Genomic DNA, 20,200 nt, shown 5'->3' with positions numbered 1-20,200 from the left:
TTTTCGGAACCGGTATACATAATAAACTACTTGTTTTAATTGACTATTAATTAATAGTACTAAATCGACATGGTTAGTCAATGGCGGTATAAGATCAGCCAGTCCGTTTAGCGCTTTTTTATGAAAACAGATTTTACAGGAATTAACTATTTATGGAAAGCTCGCAAAAATGGACTCACGCTTTCTCATTTCTGCAAACAATTTAAATCGCACTTATTTAGACAACATAATTAATAGTATTAAATTGACTTGGTTAGTCAATTGCAGTGTAAGATCAGCCAGTCCGTTTAGCGCTTTTTTATGAAAACAAATTTTACAAGAATTAACTATTTATGAAAAGCTCGCAAAAATGGACTTTCTGATTTCTGCAAACAATTTAAATCGCAATTATTTAAACAACATAATTAATACTTAATAGTATTAAATCGACTTGGTTAGTCAATTGCAGTGTAAGATCAGCCAGTCCGTTTAGCGCTTTTTTATGAAAACAAATTTTACAAGAATTAACTATTTATGAAAAGCTCGCAAAAATGGAATCACTCTTCCTGATTTCTGCAAACAATTTAAATCGCACTTATTTAAACAACATTTTTATTCTTGTACTTGACTATCAATTTATTACGTTATGTTTTTTGTTTTTATTTTTGTTTGTTCTACTTGTTGGTGCTTTTGAAAACTTTTTGTTTCGAAAAGGGCTGTATAAATTCTCGTATAATAACACTGAGCAACAAAAAAAATTTTTGAGGAAATTTCCTAATTTTTTACAACTGATTTATGATAATTTGGCACCGCTGAGTCCGAAAATGACATCCGTTTCTCTAGGTCAGGTCCAGTTTTTCTGCTAAGTTAAATGTTTATTTTATTTTATTTGTGAATAAATCAGTAAAATTTTTGTGCCATAATCGGTTTATTTCTATGAACATTTCTCATTCGGAATTGGTTTCAAAGAGAAAAAAGCGTTCTGAAACACAGTACCTTAAGTAAGGGTCATTAATGTTCGTCATTGTTAAGAATTTAGGGCTGGAACTTCCGTTTATTGGATACCCTGGAATGCTCAGCATCAGGGATGTCTCTCTTTAGAGTCCAGCAGTAATCAGCCATCATGACGGCATTCCAACGTCCCTGATACCTGGTCTCCATCTCCTTCATCTCCTGGTGGAATCTCTCTCCCTGCTCGTCGCTCATTGATCCAAGATTCTCAGGAAAACGATCCATATGTGAAAATAGATAATGCAGTTAGATGCTCATGTTGCATCCGAGTTTTTGAAAGCAGTCACCATATTGTTGACAAGTTCAGCATAGTTTCTGGCCTTGTTGTTGCCAAGGAAGTTTTTCACAACGAGAACAAAAGCATTCCATGCTTCCTGTTCCACTTTGTTCATTGACTTTTCAAACTCTGGATTTCTGATGAGCCGACGGATTTGAGGACCGTCAAAGATACCAGCTTTTAAGTTCACTATGGTTACTCCCGGAAATGTCTGGCACATGTAATTGAAGCAGCCACCTTCCTTGTCTAGAGCTTTTGTGAACTGCTTGATCAAGCCAAGCTTGATGTGCAGTGGTGGGAAGAGTATCCTGTCTCTGTCCACCAGAGGGCTGTTGATAACGTTACTTGCTCTGCAAGGCACTAGTTCCTCTCGCACAGGCCAGTCCTTCTTCGTGTAATGGTGAGCAGTGTCCCTACTGTCCCACATGCACAGAAAACATGGGTATTTGGTGAACCCGGATTGTTGCCCCAACAAAAAATTCACCATCTTCAGATCGACACAAATAACCCACTTATGCTGATCATAACGAATCATCTCCAGCACATACTTCACCGCTTCATACTTCTCCTTCAGTTTAGTAGAGTGAGCAAGGGGCACAGAGGCAAACTGGTTGCCGTTGTGCAGTAGAACACATTTCAGTGACCGCTTGCTGCTGTCAATGAACAGTCTCCAGTCTTTGGGCTTGTACTGCGGCACTCCCAGGTGGTGCAGAAGCTGTGCAATATCTGTGCAGTACACCAAGTCCTGCACCTCCGAGAAAAATTGGAGGTACTCTTGATGCCTGTTGCGGTACAGGGTGATGCGAGCACAGCCAGAGAGGAGGTTTTTTTTTCAATCTGGATGCCAACAGTTCAGCAGAGGCCTTTGACAAGCTGAGGTCGCGAACTAGATCATTTAGCTCCTGTTGGGAAAAAAGCTGTGGAGTTTCATCGTCAACAACTGGCCATTCTTCTTCTGTTTCCTGATCTTCATCACTAGAGGATTCGTCATCACTGATGTCTTGAAGTTTGTGAAACACAGGTACTGGAATATCATCACAATGAGCTACAGGACGACGTGCAGATTGCAAATCAGGATACTCGAGGCTGCTTCGGTTCTTTCTGTTTATCCCAGTCAGATCGATGCTACAGAAGTAGCAGTCAGTGTCATGGTTTCTCTGCTCCCGCCAAACCATGGGAATTCCAAACTTCAGACACGTCTTCTTGCCCTTGGTCCACTGACGCAGATACACGGTGCAAGCCTTGCATACCATGTGTGGCGCCCAATCTTTATCCTGGTCACCAAGTTTAATACCAAAATAAGCATGGTAAGCACGCTTTATGAAACATGTGACTTGATTCCTGTTATGAACAAGTGTGTATTCACCGCAGATATAGCAAAATACGTCGGGTTTATTTTTACAAGATCTTCTCTTGGAAGCCATGTCGTTCGCTTGCGATTCGTTTGCAACTGATACCTATACTAATGCAATCTGCTATATGGCTCAGATTTGGAAAATGCTGACGTAACTATCCATAGTTATACACAGCCTCGTCCGGGCATGTCTGCGATTGTCTGATCACGTGACTGTAGTTACGTGATTTAATGCATTGAACGTGTGTGTGTGTGTGTGTGTGTGTGTGTGTGTGTGTGTGTGCATAGGGGAAACATAAAAATACCAAATAATTAAAAATTGCAAATTTCTCATAGTGATGAAGTGATTAAGAACAAAGCATCACATACAGCGAAAATACCTGGGACTGTACACAAAAAAGTGAAAATGAAGATATGGCCATAGCTTAGAAAGATGACCTGATCTAGAAAAACCAATGTGATATTTGGATTCAGGACATCAAAATTTCCATAAATCAGCCGAAAGACCTTAGGAAATTTTTTGGGTGTTGACCAGTGTAATAATGGTAGTAATAATATATACATGAGCGTATGTCTCCATTAATCTACAATTGTATAAATAATAGATATATGTGAATATATGTATATATATTGTGATTTTTTGCCGCTCAGTGAAATTTTTTCTTTATTCGAATATCACCAAACGCCACCGCCAGCCTAGGCGGTCTCGCTTTTGGCCGAGACTCACCTCCTCACAAACGTTTATCTCAGGGTCGGAAAACACGGCCGGGGCGGATGTGCTTTTGCGCCCTGCTTGCCAGTCGTTCAATCCGGCCTTACTAACCGCTGACGTCTTCTTTATACATGTTTTATATGTTGAACAAGACAAACAAAAGCTAACTGAAATAAATTTATTACAAACAAAAAAAAAATCTTACTCTGCAAAATAAATGTTTTCCAAATGTTCCAAACTAAATAATAAACTTAATTAAAACAGCAACAGAACAGCAGTAAATAAATTCAGAAAAATAAACTCGCAGAAAAATATCACCAATTACCAAAATGACCAAAACCTAACACGCCAGGAACCTAACTAACTCCAAAAACTACACCAAAAACTAACTCGAAAACTAACTTAAAACAATTGTCCAAAATACTTATTTATTAATTCCCCTGAGCAACCATTTACTCTCAAATATATTCACTATACTCGCACAATACCATTCACATAAAACCAATTCACATAACATTCCACAAGCATGCATGCAAAACCAGTTTATACAACGTTTTACCAGCATGCATACCAGACCACTCCATACAAGCGCGCCAAACCAACCAACACACATTCATTCATACATGCGCAACAAAACTTACAAAATTCCCCATCCCATCGAACGTCGTCTCGACGTTCGCTTTCATAGAACTTTGTTGAAGTTTGGGGTGTTAATTGGCATTAGTTTTGGGCCCCATCTAGATGGTCTTTTTTTCCCTCCTCGTCGGTGCAGCGATGCCTGTTGTCTCGATGTGCAACTCACTATCTTCTTTTGCCTGATCCGTTTGGTTTATGGAGAAAAACGTTTCGCCTTCGCAGAACTGGCCTTCCAATATCCAGTCCACCAGCGATGGTTGTGTGGCAAGGCAGCGTTTGTCGGCTAAACGTTCCGCCTTCCCACTCACCGGGTTTCATCTGCTTGTGACTTGTGTAATTGACTGGCGACTTGTCTCGTTGGGTTTTGTGGTCGCTTTGGTCTGTCCACTCCCTAGCTTGTTTTGCTTGCCTCTTTTCATCGGACTCTCCAAAAGCTACAAACTGGTTCACCCACCACCTGGCTTCGCGTTCCCGTCTCCTTCGCTGTGCCGGGGGATGTCGTCTGAGTTGTTGCTTTATCGGCCAGGCCTGCTCTCTGTTGATCCTATGATAAACCCCTCTCGCAAATCCAATTTCCGTGCCTGTATCACTGAATACAACCGCGTTCCCTGTTTAATCAGTCTGAGTTTTTTCATTTAAGTTTAATATCTTGACGCATTGATCATCTTATTTCATCGGAAGCAGCGTCCTAGCAACATATACACACACCCGATTTCATTTGCTTGCTTCAGAACATACGCAATCTGTCAATGTTAATTTGGATGTCTGACGTACCACCAATTTTGTCGGTACATGTAATTTCACTCGTGCCGAAATTTGCACTTCCACACTAGAGTAGATTCAGCAAAGTCGCCAATTTGAAAAAGATGAAGCTATAATAAAATCAATAGTGTTATTGGTTCATCTGCTTCCGCGCGACTGCCTCTTACCACCGCACCTGTCATCAACCCTCATATTGTTACACGCGGTTCTTCGGCATCGGTCTCGGAGAGTCCCTCCCAAGTGGATTTTTTCATGTTTTTGACAGGCTGACGGTCGTTTTGAGGACTGCCCATCTGTATGATCACGTTCCCAAACCGTGCAGAGACAAGGTATCTAAAGCATTGTCGGCTTTATTGACGGCCGTTTGCGATGATCCCTGCGACGCGGCCCATTGGTGCAGGCTCCAATGTTTTTTCGCATTTGTTTTGTTCAAGCCCACCAGGGGCGGTCGCAGGACTAATCAAGCCAATTGCGTTATTAAACGGTTGGCCGAATTCAGTTCGACCGAGGTCGAGATTATTGTGGCAAGCTTCAACACTGACCACAATACCAAACCGCGTAAGCACAATCCAAACAGTTGGATTAGTGCAGTAACTACTCGGATTGAACAGGGCAGTTTCTCGGCGGCCGTCAGACTTGCTTGTTCGCCCGCGGGCCTGGCGGAGAGCTCACCTGAGACTCTCGCTAAACTCAAGGCTATTCATCCCAGTGCTCCATTGAACAGGCGAGCTTTCCCCGCGCAGGAACCGTCTAATGGTCACCAACCCAGGTGTTGACAGCTATAAAGTCGTTTAATAATGGTTCATTGGGTTAATCGGGAGGCCTTGATGGCTTGATGCCTCAGCACATAAAGGATTTACTTTCCGGTCCGACGCCCTCACCCGGTTTGTAAATTTGTTGTTATCTGGGGTCTGCCCTCCCGCGGTTAGCCGTTTCTTTTTGGGGCCCGTCTAGTGGCTTTAAACAAAAAAGATGGAGAAATCAGACCCATCGTGGTGGGGAATTTCTGGAGGAGGCTGGCCAGTAAGTGCGCTCTGGCGATAGTGTTGGAACAGGTCAAAGCCAAACTCTATCCTATTCTATTGGGCGTCGGCGTGAGGGGTGGTGCTAAGGCGGCCGTCCACGCCGTACGTAAACTGATTTCAGCACTCCCAAAACGGCTCAATGTTAGAGGCAGTTAAGCAGCACTGTCCTCAAATTTATAATTTTTGTCATTCCGCATATGGCCGAGTCTCTTCTCTTGGTTACAGGGCGTACAGCAAGGTGACCCTTTGGGACCGATGCTTTTTGCTTTAACCCTTCAGCCACTGTTGACGAAGTCATCTTCGGCGTTTGTTTATGGTTACCTGGACGATGTCAGCTTGGCCGCAGAGGGTAACATCTTAGCGGACGACTTCCTGTCGCTGAGAGTCGGCGCTTCCATCTTCGGTCTCGAATTAAACACAAACAAGTGTGAACCACACGTGCTGGTTAATGTCCCCACAGTGCCCCATTCATCATTAAATTTTTTAGGCACTCCAATGATGGCCCGCGGTCATCAGGACAGGTTTTTTAATAAAAAACTTTTTGAGCTAAGGTTTGCCCTCGAACTTGTCTCTCTTCTCCCGGTCCACGACGCGCTGACAATCATCCGCGGCGCCCTCAGTTTGCCGAAATTGATGTATTTTTTGCGCACATCCAACTCTGTTAATGCGGCCATTTTGGGCGCATTAACAGAGTTGGCATTAAAGGTGCTCTGCAGGTGGCCCTCTCAGCCATTTGTAACGTCGATATTACCGTCAAAGGTTGGTCGCAGGCTCAGCTGCCGGTACGATTTGCGGGACTGGGGTTACTAAGCGTGGTTCAGCTTGCACCAATTGTTTATAAATCTTCTGCATCTGCCACGCTTGACCTACAGTCTGCCCTTCTTCGGCAATTTAGTAGCCTACACTGTACTCCACCGACTCCATTCCAACCAACAGACCTTTTCCAGGGCAACATTTTGGAGGAAGCATATAAACGCACATTCAAAGAGTTGCTTTCCTCAAGCCCTGACTCGGCGACCTCAGCTCGCTTGCTGGCAGTATTTAGCGAGGCGAGTTGCGGCTGGCTGAGATCTTTGCCCAATACGTCGGTGGGTACCAGATTGGATGACGAAACGGTCAGGACAGCCATTGGCTTCCGTCTGGGGTTGGCCGTTCAGAGTCAATACACATGCAGGTGAACTCGGCCATCATGGTCTTGTTTGTTGTTTGGGCGGAGGTCGCCAGCAGCGACATTCAGCCATAAACGATTTTGTGTGCCGGCTTTTCTCCAAGGCCTCAATTCCGGTTTTAAAGGAACTGTCTGGCATTGCGGCGCACGACGGTAAGCGCCCTGACGAGTGTACCTTGATTTCTTGGAGAGCCGGCAGGTGCTTGGCGTGGGACGTTACCGTTCCGGGCACCTTTGCTGAGCGCTACGTGCAGCTTACTAGCAAAGAAAGCGGTTTGGCTGCAACCAGGGCATCTGACGAGAAGATCAAGAAGTACGACGGAGCTCTCCCCTCGATGAAGTTTTTACCGATTTGTATCGAGGTCCTCGGCCCCATGGACCGTAACACCTCCGGGTTTTTCAATCGGATTTGTAAACATATCAGTATTAGGTCAGGCGATAGTAGGGAATATTTTTTCGCTATGAATAATATCTCGTGCATTCTGCAGCGATTTTTGCACGTCTGTGTGTTGAAAAATGTGGAGTTGAATGCCGACGAGGTTGAGTGACGTTATAGCAAACAAAATCAAATTTAGTCAGACGCTTGGCTTTTGGTGTCATTCGTCAATGATTTGGTTTTAACATACATACATACAAAACGAAACGAATTTTTATTCGCTTCTCAAAATTAATCTAGAAAAAAGAGAAAAAAAGAATTCTCTCCCCTTTATATCAATAGGAAGAAGACAGGATGACCACAGTAGAGTTCTTTTCAGAAACTCATCGAGTGTGACCACCTTGACATAATTTTTAAAATGTTATAAGTTTTCAACAGAATTTAAACGTAATTTCAAAAACAAAAAATTTATGTTTTAAACTTAAGTAAATATTCTTTTAACTTTTTTTTAAAATTGTTTAACGAAATAAATTCAAAATTAAATCCACTGTTTAAAATTTCGTTCCAGATTTTCGGTCCCTTGCAATACACGTGAGAGAACAAAATATTCGTTTTCGATTTGTTAGAGACAAGATTATTTTGTTGCCGACATTGTTGTTTCATCTTGAAATAACTGTTAAATAAATCAGGTAATCGATTGGTTAGGGTTATTTAATTATTTAATTTTATTTGTCATTGACAATTGATTGTAAATGTTTATAAACAAAAATCATCAGAAAGTAAATGCTGAGTTTCGAGAAATTCAAGTTTCGCGTGCTGTTGACCAATGGTTGGCTGTGTTCAAATCGTTTGGATCTCGTTATCAATCTAACTGCTCTTTTGATTAATATTTCTATTGGTAAGGTTGATGTGTGGTACGATGAAGCCCATACAATGTTGCAGTAGTTTATTAACGGAATGCACAGGGAATTATAAAAAAGATTCAAACAGTTTTTTGGCAAAAATGATTTTACTCTGTTTATCATTCCTATTGACTTTGAAAATTTGGATGATACTTGTTTTATGTGATGTGTGAAGGAGAGTTTCGGATCGAGCAGCATGCCTAGAAGTTTTAAACACTTTGTTTCAACAATTGTGTTGTTACCTAGGATGATTTTATACGGCTCCTTGTAATTTAGATATTGTACGGGTCCAAAAACCATCATTTAGCTTTTTGAACTGTTAATTGAAAGTTTATTGGCTTCGAACCAAGAGATTATGTTTTTTAACTCTCTGTTTGTTTCCTCAATAAGTTCTTTCATTGATCTGCCGCTGCTAAAAACATTCGTGTCATCAGCATAAATTACGTAGTCAAAAAACGCTGATGCAGCTGGAAGATCGTTTATGTACAATATAAATAACAAAGGACCTAGGATGCTTCCTTGAGGCACACCGTTGTTGTTTCCGAGCAGACTGGAAATTTCATCGTTCACATAGACAAACTGTTTTCTTTCTGTTAAGTAGCTACAAAACCAATGCAGTGATGTATTTCTAAAACCGTACTTTTCCAACTTGTTGAGCATGATGTCGTGGTTGATGCAATCAAATGCTTTCGACAGATCTAAGCACGTTCCAATGACAAATCCCTTAAATTCAGTATTGATGCCAATCTTGCGAACTAGTTCTACGATTGCTAATTCCGTAGAAAATTTCTCTCTGAAACCAAATTGGGAATTTGACAAAATATTATTTTTTTGCAAAAAACTAGTCATTCGTCGGTGCATTAGTTTTTCAAGTATTTTTGAAAATGCTGGCAAGAGTGATATAGGGCGAAAATTTGATAAATCTGTTTTTCCTTTAATTTTTTCAATAGGAATTACCTTGGCGATTTTGAGACAGCTTGGAAATTTGCCCTTTTCAAAAGATAGATTTATCAAATATTCTATAACAAACACAGTAGAATGAATCGTAGAGACGACAATTTTTGTTGGTATGTCATCGTAGCCACTTGATGTTTTTTGTTTCAAAGATTTTGTTGTTGCAATGATCTCATCAGCCGTTGCGTATCTACAAAAAAACGAGTTGGAAAAAAATGTCTTGAAGTAATTCTTCCAGTGAGAATTCCGTGGAATGAGCTTCAGTAAATTTGGTGCTATTCAACAAAATAGTTATTTAAAGCATTTGCTGGGTCAGGTATTTTAATTTCTTCATTTGTTAATTTTTGTATACTATCGGGTTTTACGTCTTTTCCGTTTTTTAACTCGTTCAGAGCAGTCCACGTTTTTTTGCTATACATACATACATATATACATACATACATACATACATACATACATACATACATACATACATACATACATACATACATACATACATACATACATACATACATACATATATACATACATACATACATACATACAAACATACATACATAACTCATTCATTCCTTCATCATTCACTCATTCATTCGTTTGGTCGCTGGCCCGTTCAATTGGTCATTCGCTTGTTCATCCATTCATTCATCCATCCACCCCACTTGGTTTGTTTCCTTTCCTTCGTTTCTTGGTTGTTTTTAATCACATATGGCTCCAACGTTACAACAGTGCCCCGTCTGCTTTAACCACTATAGAAGCACTCCAGACGGGAAGTTATGTCGGCACGGAGGTAAAGTGAAAGGACAGGAATGCTCGGGGTCCCGGAAAAAAGTTGATTCATCGGGCGCGAGAGCTGCTTCTAGCCGTCGACCGTGTGGACAACCTAAGCTTGGGGTCGGGTGCGGCACCGACCCTGGGTCGTGTTTCCTGTCTTTCGGCCCATGATGCCTTGACTATTATCTACAATGCCCTCAGTTTGCCCAAATTGATGTACTTCCTGCGTACATCCAAACACATTGACCCTTCCAAATTGGGCGAATTTGACAGAGCCCTGCGCACCGCCCTGTCGTCGATTTGCAATGTTCAAGTGACCGACAGTGGTTGGTCCCAGGCTCTGCTGCCGGTGCGATTTGGTGGGCTGGGGTTGCTTAGCGTGGTTCAGCTGGCTCCTGTTGTTTATAATTCTTCTGCCGCTGCAACTTTCGACCTGCAGTCTTCCCTGCTCCACCGGTTTTTTCGTTGCCGCGATATTCTTCCCCCAGTGTCCGCCCCGGGGGACCGTACGCACGTCCACATTTTGAACGAAGAATATAAAAAAATCTTTCAAAATTTGTTGTCTTTATGCGGCGACGACTTTTCCACCGCTCGTTTGTTGGCCATGTCCAGCGTTGCCAGCTGTGGGTGGTTGAGATCGTGGCCCAACACCTCTGTGGGCTCCAGGCTTGACGACGAGTCTGTGAGATTTGCCATTGGCTTCAGACTTGGCCTGGTCATTCAAAATAAATACACGTGCCGATGTGGCGCTGGGGCGGACGAGTTTGGGCACCACGGTTTGGTGGGAGCCGTCAACTACGTCACTCAGCATTAAATGAATACATTTGTCGGCTCTTCTCCAAGGCTTCAATCCCGGTTCTCAAGGAACCATCCGGCATTTCTGCGCATGATGGTAGGCGCCCGGACGGATGCACGCTAATACCTTGGAGAGCCGGTAGATGTTTGGCGTGGGATGTTGCGGTCCCTAGCACCCTTGCCGAACGATATGTAAACCTGACAAGTAAAGAATGCGGTTTGGCCGCGGCCAGGGCAGCGGACGAGAAAATGAAAAAATATGGGAACGCTCTCCCCTCGATGGAATTCTTGCCAATATGTATCGAGGTTCTCGGCCCGATGGACCCCAACACCCTTAAATTTCTTAAGGCAATATGTAAAATGATCAGCGTCAGATCAGGCGACAGCAGGGAACTGTTTTTCGCAACTAACCACATTTCGTGCTTGTTGCAGCGGTTCCTGCGTGTCTGTGTGCTTGGAAATATCCAACTGAATGCCGACATGTGCAATTAACGACAAATCAAAGTGTTAATCCATTTGTAACTTGATGTTTGACGGTTCAGTGTCACTCATCATGTTTTGGTTTTAACATACATACACACATACACACACACACATACACACACACATACACACACACACACACACACACACACACACACACATACATACATACATGTATGCCATGAACGATTTTTTGGTCAGGTGCTTTCAGAGGGCAAACATACCCACAATTAAAGAACCCACGGGTCTTATGGAGGAAGGTAGCCTCAGGCCCGATGGGTATACTATTTCACCATGGGCGCAGGGACGTTTCCTTGCTTGGGATGTTACGTTCCCTCACACCATGGCTGAAAGGTACATTAATTTTACCTCACAGGAGGCGGGTGCCGCTGCCTTAAGAGCCGCAGACTTTAAAAATTCAAAATATGCGGCTCTTGCAGAAAGCAAAATTTTTCAGCCAGTCTGCATTGAAACCTTTGGTCCAACCGATGCTCAGACTCAGAGTTTTCTGAATGAACTCTGTAGCAGGATTGTAGAAATATCGGGTGACCCATTAGATAAGAGTTATGTAAAACAATCCTTTTCTATTTTACTTCAAAAATAAAATTCTTTCTGTATTTTGGATGGAGCATTAAAATACCTGTCTGTGCGAAGCGTTTAACATAGATTAAAGCTGAACCCGGATATGATTATTACTTCCCTATAGTTCTAATCAATTATGGGTTCATACATACATACATACATATTCATAAGTAGTTAAGTACACATGACATGACATTGAGATTAAACTATTAGAGAATCTTAATTCTTAACTTGTCAAAATAATATTAAAAACAGTAATACATTTTTAATTAGAAATTATTTGCTTAGTATTTAATTTGACAGACACCGATTCTCAACCAAATCAAAATGCCTGTGTGTTCCATAACAAAATGCCATTCATCTTATTTAAATTAAAATGTTACTTTACAAAGGTAAATTTAATTTAATTTAATTAAGACTATACTACACACTATATTATAGCTATAAAGTATAACACTATACAATATAATTATAATAATCAGCAAACAATTATATATAATAATATAATATAATAAATAATATTAGTAACATAATAAATGCATTAAATGATAATGTTAACTCAAAGTTGTATAAATAATTTGTGCTGACATTAATTAAGTTAAATTCAAATTCAGACTGCCAAAGAATGATATTAAGAGAATGCAATGGGAAAACCTCATTAAAAAATACATTGACAATAAGGATGAAAAAAAAAGATTTTAATTTGTAGCAAACATTTTACCCCAGAAAGTTTTCATAAAGTTGGTTTGAAAATTTTTCTTCAAAAAGATGTTTTTCCAACGATATTTGACAAGGTTAGTGTTACGTATATAAAAACTAATCATTTCAAGTTTCAGTTGTATAATTTAAATGTTTTTAAAGTTATAATTTTGAAATTAAGATATTGTTGTCACGATAATTTTTCTGAAGTGTTCTTTATTTATGTTATGATTTATTATATACAAAAAAAAACTTATTTTAATTTTTGAAGTTTGTAAACAATAACCTGCTTCTATCATAATTTAAACATTTTGTATTTTTAGCCTTCTTCTGATGTAAAGTTAGTTTCTGATAATATTTCTGCAACGTTAATAACTGATGTGATGTCAAGTGTAAATTTGGTTCGTATTTTTGTATCTATATATTATCAAGATTGTGTTACAAATTTCAGTTTTCATTAAATATTTTTAAAAATTTGCTTTGCATTAAGTTTTGTTATATTTATATTAAAAAATAAGAAGCATGTTTATGTTTAATGTATAAGATAGAAACATAATTAAACATTTGTCTTGTCGTTCTGACCGGAGTTATCACCTTAAGGATATTAATTAGATGCCTTGCAAATAATAATATATATTCAAAAAACGTCCAGTGTTGATAAAACTTTAATAATTTAACATTTCAGTTACCTTCAACATCATCGCGGCCAGTTGAAAAACCATCAACATCTGCTGTTAAAATGGTTTGTATGCTTGACAGGTTATAACATAATATACGTAACAAATAAAATTTATTAAACTTTCTCCAACTCTCAAATACAAATAGTTATCTAAAGAAATTTTTAATATGGCTTGCATTCATTGATGCTTCTATTTCAAAAAGCTGAATTGTCATTTAAAAAATTACTTTATGAAATTTTTGGAATATATACTTGAAATGTAACTGACTGGTATTGATGCTTTAACGCCGAGAATTTTGAAAAGGAAAGCTGCAGTGACGGATTCATAGGGGGGGGGGGGAGGCGACGGAGGCGATCGCCCTCCCCCTACTGAAAAAAAAGAAAAATTTCTAGTTTATTTTTGTCAACTCTTTATTACTGTTTATAAGAAAGCATGCAATGTCATCAAAAACTTTCAACTTTTAATGTCATAAAATAATAAATGTAATGATTTGGATCAAACATAGTCAATATATACATATGAGTACATACATAAATATAAAAAAATTATTTTCCTTTTTTTAATCCTATAAGTGTTTTAAAAAATGGGTTTATTTATTTTATTAGACTAGCGAGGTACCTACTACCTTGATAGGTTGACTAATAACAATTTATAAAACAAATTCTATTTTACGATTTCCTGACTTCGCAAAACGCTCAATTACATTTTCAACATTTACTAAAACGTCTCTGTGTACATTAAGTAGTGCCAATCCGACAAATCTGTCTTCTGTCATTCGTGTTCTTAGCCATGTTTTAATTCTTCGCATAGTTAAGAAGCTACGTTCAGCACTGGCAACACTAACTGGACATGCTTTAATAATACGGAACAACTTCTGAGTGATTGGATATTGTACGGGGTCACACAAATGAAAAACAACAGAAAAATCAGTAGTCAGTGATTTGACTCCTCCTCCGTCCTTGTTCATTCTAAAGCATTTGCTCTGCCACAATTCAACTTCCGATATAAATTCAAGTTGGGTACTAAGTCCAAGAATGGTACCATAGAAATTACTGATTGCTGAAACAGATTCGACAACATCTTTATGATTTAGTTTAATAATATTTTCTGGCATCAAAGAATAGATTTGGAGACACTGTAAATTTTCTTTAGAAAAACGAGTATTTATATCCAATATCAGTGCATCAAGAAGAGGGATGTAAACTGATCGCCTGTAATATTCTTCCAATGAATCAGAAGGTACATTTTCACGGCATGTCTGTCGATGCACAAATCTTTTGTAGGTAAAAGTGCCATCTTTTTCAATTATTATTTTTTCTGCTGCTCTAAAAATTTTCGAAAACATTTCTTCGCAGTTTTCTCTCTTTTTTTGTAAAACATTTAACAGGTCTTTAATGCAATTTTCTGCATCATGTAAATTTAAACTTTTTTTTGAAACAATTCACTGAGGCCCTTCGTTAGAGAGAATACATGCACAGCACAGCCTAAGGACACAATAAAATCACTTTCTCTAATTGCTGTTAATAAAGTTGTTGCTTTTGATGAAGTTGTTCTGTCATTCCATTTAGATATATTCTTTAGCGCATCAATTATTTGTGGAAGTTCAAAAGTTCAATACTAAACATCAGCAATGCATCATGTCTCTCAATCCATCGTGTTTCGCAGAGTGAAACCAGTTGTGAATTTATCATGTTCTTTATTATAAAATTTCGTTTTGCAGAAGCATTGAAAAAAGCAACTACTTCACTAATAACACCCAAACAATTTCTTATTGCTTGTACATTCGAACTTTTTGATAAAGTTAAATTTAAAGCATGGTTATAACAAGGACACCAGACTGCATTCACTGCAACCTTTTGAATTTTAACTACTGCTCCTTTTTGTAACGAAGACATAACACTGCAACCATCTGTTCCCACACCATCACAATTTTCTAGAAAAAGGTGGAACTTGTTTGCAAACATGTTTATAACCGATTGACCAATAATTTTGCCGTCAAGAATAGGTTCAGTGTCAATTGATGCAGTAATATCAGATTGATAATTGTTGTCATGTAGATCAACAAATCCTGCAAAATCTTCTCGAACTGATCCATCAGGCAGCAAGTAACGTAATATTATAGTCATTTGCGACTTATGTGATGCATCGGTTGTTTCGTCAATCATAATAGCATAATACTTTGATTCTCTAACGCGACTCAAAATTGTTTTCTTCTAATATTTCAAATTATTTCGTTTTGTTTGAATGTCTACCATTTGAAATTATTGATGTTGTAAAAAATTTTGATAACACATATAGTTGTGGTAAGAATTTTATTTAAAACTTTTTATTAAAAAATATTTTTCAAAGTATCTTATTTCCGTTGCTTCATTTAGTTAATTTATCTTTTAATACTGGTCACTTCTTTAATTGTCTGAAAATTTCTAAAGTGTTGCCTTTATTTTAATCTGGTGACCGTCATTCTATTAATAATTATCGCCCTATTTCTGTTCTTTCTAGTTTGTCAAAATTAATTGAAAAAAATATTTTAAATCGTCTTAATAAATTTTTAAATTATCATAATATTATTTGTTTAAATCAATATGGTTTCCGTGAAAAGTTGTCAACTGAGTTTGCTGTTTCAGACGTTATTGATTTTGTTTCTCATGCACTTGAATCTAAAAAATACTCTATTGGGGTTATTAGAGATCTTTGAAAGGCTTTTGACTCTTTAGATCACAGTATTTTATTGTACAAGTTATATTCATTTGGTATTCGGGGGTTAGCTTATAATTGGTTTTCTTCATATTTAAATGATCCATGGATACATATATATAGAATATATCATATATTGGAAGTTCCTTATTATCAATACATATACCATTTTCTTCTTATCTTTGTAATCGTTTTTATTCTGTTGTTCTCAATAATTCTACTTCTAACTCCTCTACTCTTACTTTCGGGGTACCTCAGGGTTCTATCCTTGGCCCTCTTCTATTCATACTCTATACTTCTGAACTACCTCGTATTATTAATAACTTTTCTTTTTCTAGTCAACTATATGCTGATGATTCTTACATTTATACTTCTTTTCCTCCATCTAATCTCAATAGTGTTCTTCATAATTTATTTCTATGTCTTTCTTCAATTATCGCTTGGTCTGACTCTATGTGTCTTAAACTTAATCCTTCTAAGTTTAAATTAATTTGTTTTAATAAATCTAAACACTCTATTACTATTCCTCCTATTATCTTACCTGATTCTAAAACTCTTGATGTCTCTCATAAGTCTCGTAATCTAGGTTTTATCTTTGATTCTACTATGTCTCTCTCTTTTCATTAATAGTGTTGCTAGAAGCTCTTACTTTCATCTACGAAGAATAAAAAAACTTTTGCCTTTTCTTGATGATCCTACTCTTCTCCTTCTTGTTACTTCGTTAGTCTTATCTAGGATTGATTATTGTAACTCGCTCTACTATGGTCTTCCTGACTCTATACTCTATCCTTTAAGTAAAGTTTTTAACTCTGCTGCTCGTCTAGTTGCTCCTGCCCCTTTCTTTTCTCATATATCTCCATATCTTGTTCTCTTGCACTGGCTTGAGAAATATAGAATAATTTTTAAAATTTGCACGTTCATTTATAAGTCTCAATCTAAATTATTTCCTAAGTATTTATCAGATATATTAATTGAACCTAAAAGCCCCGGTTTACGATCGTCTTCTTCCTCTCGCTTTTTCTTAACTCGTGTTAAACACTCTTTTGCCAAATCTGCTTTTGCTTTTTCTGGTCCTTTTCTCTGGAACTCTCTACCTACTTCTCTGACTACTTCTCCATCACTTGCGAAGTTCAGAACGGATCTCAAGACCCATCTGTTTTCAAAATTCATTGAGGAGCGCTGTTGAACATAGCGGAAATAGCGCTTTATAAGCTAATTGATTGATTGATTGATTGATTGATTGATTAATTGATTGATTGATTGATTGATTGATTGATTGATTGATTGATTGATTGATTGATTGATTGATTGATTGATTGATTGATTGATTGATTGATTGATTGATTGATTGATTGATTGATGTGAGAGGGGACCGTAATAATTTTATAATCGTTAATAATTTTGTCATCTTTTTTGAAAACGAACATGTTTTGTAAGTTTTGTGAACGATACAAAAAAATTGCTAAAAATTGCTTGGAAGTTAAAAATATTTATTAATGTACAAGTTTTCCCAGGATTACTTAGTTACTAATGCTGTTCGTTTTGTGTTACCATATGTGAATATTTTCAGAAAGCCTAGAAGCTAAAAATATATCTAGTGAGGCTTTTGGTAACAATGAAAAAATAGTTTTTTATTTCTACTTATTTTGGTTTGGGCAAAATCTTGTGTTGGTACTGGGAAATTCTATTCAAATAGATTACCAGTTGATTGACCAAACATTATACCAGAAACCAAACATTATATATTAATAATAGAAATTTTTTCAATCATTTTTGTTTGTTAATCATTTCAAAATAATTTTCAATAATAAATATTTCAAAAACATTTATTTTAATGTAATGTAAATAAAATATAAAAATTAAAAAAATTAAAATTCGTTATTCGTTTCAAAATATTTTTTAATAATAAATATTTTAAAATCAGCTTACGTTCATTATTTTTAAAACAAAATGTTAATTTTTCTATTTCATTATTAAAATAAATCATGTTCAATCAATCAAATTAATTTTTATAGTCAATAAATTCATGAACTAATAAAAAAGAGTTCATAAATTATAAATTTTTTTAAAGTGAAAAACTGTGAAATAAATTTTCTATTTACAAATAAATGACATTTTTAAAAAAGACGAAAAATTAATAACTGTGCTTTAAATATCATTTAAAATTTTACAAAACAAGAAAAATTAAAAACTGCAATTTTAAACATCATTTATTTATTATATCACAACAAGACAAGAACAGGTTATAAAAAAAGGGGAGGAGCTAAATGAGCCCAAATTTACCTAGATATATTTTTAACTTTTTGTTTTTTGGATTACCCAGTACTGATCTAAGATTTTATCTTCAGTTTGTATAAAAGATGATGTTTTTATGGAAAGTGTTTACATTTTAAGGTACAATTTCTTGTCAAATTTGGTTGAAACATTGACAAAAAATTGATTGTGAGGCATGACATAAAACTGCATCCACGCTGCCTTGCGTGCTTTTGAGCAAAAAGCTAGGCCCACCGCTTATAACTGGTGGTTGTCGTCAGGATGGGTGTCCGGATGTAAAAACTTTTCCCCAAATTAACTTTCCTCAAATTACTCCTATGCCAACACAAAGAAAAACAACGGCCCCTAGTCCCCAGCAGGCCTTAACTGGTCAAGGGGTGCCAAGAATCCCTGGGAAGTTTGCAATAGCGGAGGGATGTTGCAGAAAAATTCAGAATGGCCCCTCTATGGTACTTAGACTTGGAACGCTCAATGTTGGATCACTGACTGGCCGCAGCATGGAAATCGCAGAAATGCTCGAGCGTAGAAGGATTGACATCTGCTGCCTTCAGGAAACCCGATGGAAATCGAATGGTGTCTGTCATGTCAACTCAGACAAAGAAAAATATAAACTATTCTGGAATGGTCAAAAGACGGCCAAAAATGGTGTTGGAATTTTTGTCAGAGAACCGCTAGCCAAAGAAGTACTGGATATTAAAAGGATTAATTCACGTCTCATGTGGATCAAGCTTCGCATAGAAAAGCAAGCAATGATAATTTTTTCTGCTTACGCACCACAGACAGGCGAATCAGAAGAGATGAAAAATGATTTCTGGGCTGCATTCTCTGACACCATCTCAACAATACCAAAATCTGAAACAATCCTGATTGGAGGCGATCTCAATGGCCACGTTGGAGAGAAAACAGATGGTTTTGACAACATACATGGCGGTTTTGGCTATGGAAAACGGAATGAAGATGGCAACCGCATCCTTGAGTTTGCTGAAAGTCACGGGTTTTGTTTACTGAACACATATTTTAGAAAGAAGTTGGAACATCTCATATAATACAAAAGTGGACCATCAGCCACGCAAATTGATTTCTTCGCTGTCAAGCAACCACACTTCGGTGTTCAAAAATGTCAAAGTTATACCTGGCGAATCATGTGTCGCCCAACATAGACTCCTTGTGGCAGACCTGGTTGTCGAACTGTCAAAACATAAGTCTAAACAAATGCCTCGGAGAATTAAAACGTGGAAGCTGAAAAGCAATATTCATCGAGAAGAATTTCAACAGATTGTCGCCACACAGTTAGACCACCAATCGCAAGCCAGTACAGATTGGAGTACATACAAAACAATTTTGATAAACGCTGCAACTAGTTTGTGGGAAAACTGGTACAAAACGTCAGCATGAACGTGACACTTGGTGGATGAATGACAGTGTACAAAATGCAATAGCTGAAAAAAAAGTTGCATACAAGCAATGGCAAAAATCAAAGTCTGTTGATGACCATAAAATTTTCCGTGAGAAGAACAACTATGCAAGACGTCAAGTTGCACTGGCTCGGACAAATCAGTGCAGAGAGTGGCTCATTAAAAGCAAAGGTGAACAAATGAAATCTCTGTATTGTATAGCAAAACAAGCAAAGCGTACGAAAAAAGACATAGTTGGTGCCTCATGTATCAAAAATGACAAAAATGAGATGGTTCTTGAACAAGATGAGATCAAGCTACAGTGGAGAGAATACTTCAATCGTCTGTTAAACGAAACAAATCCCATAAATGTTAACTTTGACGCTCCACCCATCGAAGGTCAGATTCCAGACATCACTATAGAGGAGCTTACAGAAGCTCTGAAAGCTATGAAGGATGGAAAAGCAGCAGGGCCCTCTGGACTCACAAATGACATTATCAAAGCATCTGGTACTGCAGGTATCCAAACGTTATTACAACTTTACCGTGAAATCTGGAGAAATTGCTCAATGCCGACTGAATGGAACTATAGCATGACAGTCCCGCTATACAAAGGCAAAGGCAATCCATTGAACTGTTCATCATATCGGGGTATACGTCTGTTGGAAC

General features: G+C 37.8%; 5 protein-coding genes across 5 annotated transcripts; 3 read left to right on the top strand and 2 right to left on the bottom strand.

The window, feature by feature from the left end:
- Positions 1-1,014: 1,014 nt before the first annotated feature.
- HELRODRAFT_182328 (hypothetical protein) lies at positions 1,015-2,691 on the bottom strand (the record flags this gene model as incomplete). Its single annotated transcript, XM_009032601.1, has 3 exons — positions 1,015-1,197; positions 1,278-2,049; positions 2,117-2,691. 3 exons carry the CDS (start codon positions 2,689-2,691, stop codon positions 1,015-1,017), a joined length of 1,530 nt encoding a protein of 509 aa, XP_009030849.1.
- A 1,265-nt stretch (positions 2,692-3,956) lies between these two features.
- On the top strand, positions 3,957-7,472 carry HELRODRAFT_182327 (hypothetical protein; the record flags this gene model as incomplete). Its single annotated transcript, XM_009032600.1, has 4 exons — positions 3,957-4,247; positions 4,860-5,500; positions 6,308-6,461; positions 7,050-7,472. The coding sequence occupies 4 exons, from the start codon at positions 3,957-3,959 to the stop codon at positions 7,470-7,472; spliced, it is 1,509 nt and encodes a 502-aa protein (XP_009030848.1).
- A 2,392-nt stretch (positions 7,473-9,864) lies between these two features.
- HELRODRAFT_182326 (hypothetical protein) lies at positions 9,865-11,812 on the top strand (the record flags this gene model as incomplete). Its single annotated transcript, XM_009032599.1, has 3 exons — positions 9,865-10,055; positions 10,827-11,159; positions 11,410-11,812. 3 exons carry the CDS (start codon positions 9,865-9,867, stop codon positions 11,810-11,812), a joined length of 927 nt encoding a protein of 308 aa, XP_009030847.1.
- A 2,015-nt stretch (positions 11,813-13,827) lies between these two features.
- On the bottom strand, positions 13,828-14,058 carry HELRODRAFT_153356 (hypothetical protein; the record flags this gene model as incomplete). Its single annotated transcript, XM_009032598.1, has 1 exon — positions 13,828-14,058. A coding segment is annotated over one exon (231 nt), but the record flags the coding sequence as incomplete, so codon positions are not given.
- A 4,525-nt stretch (positions 14,059-18,583) lies between these two features.
- Positions 18,584-19,532, top strand: HELRODRAFT_90481 (hypothetical protein; the record flags this gene model as incomplete). The annotated part of the gene is made up of 2 exons (XM_009032574.1): positions 18,584-19,124; positions 19,264-19,532. 2 exons carry the CDS (start codon positions 18,584-18,586, stop codon positions 19,530-19,532), a joined length of 810 nt encoding a protein of 269 aa, XP_009030822.1.
- Between the last annotated feature and the right edge of the window lie 668 nt (positions 19,533-20,200).

The sequence above is a fragment of the Helobdella robusta genome (assembly GCF_000326865.2).
Source record: "Helobdella robusta unplaced genomic scaffold HELROscaffold_84, whole genome shotgun sequence".
Lineage (NCBI taxonomy): Eukaryota > Metazoa > Annelida > Clitellata > Rhynchobdellida > Glossiphoniidae > Helobdella > Helobdella robusta.
This window is presented reverse-complemented; position numbering and strand designations above follow the sequence as displayed.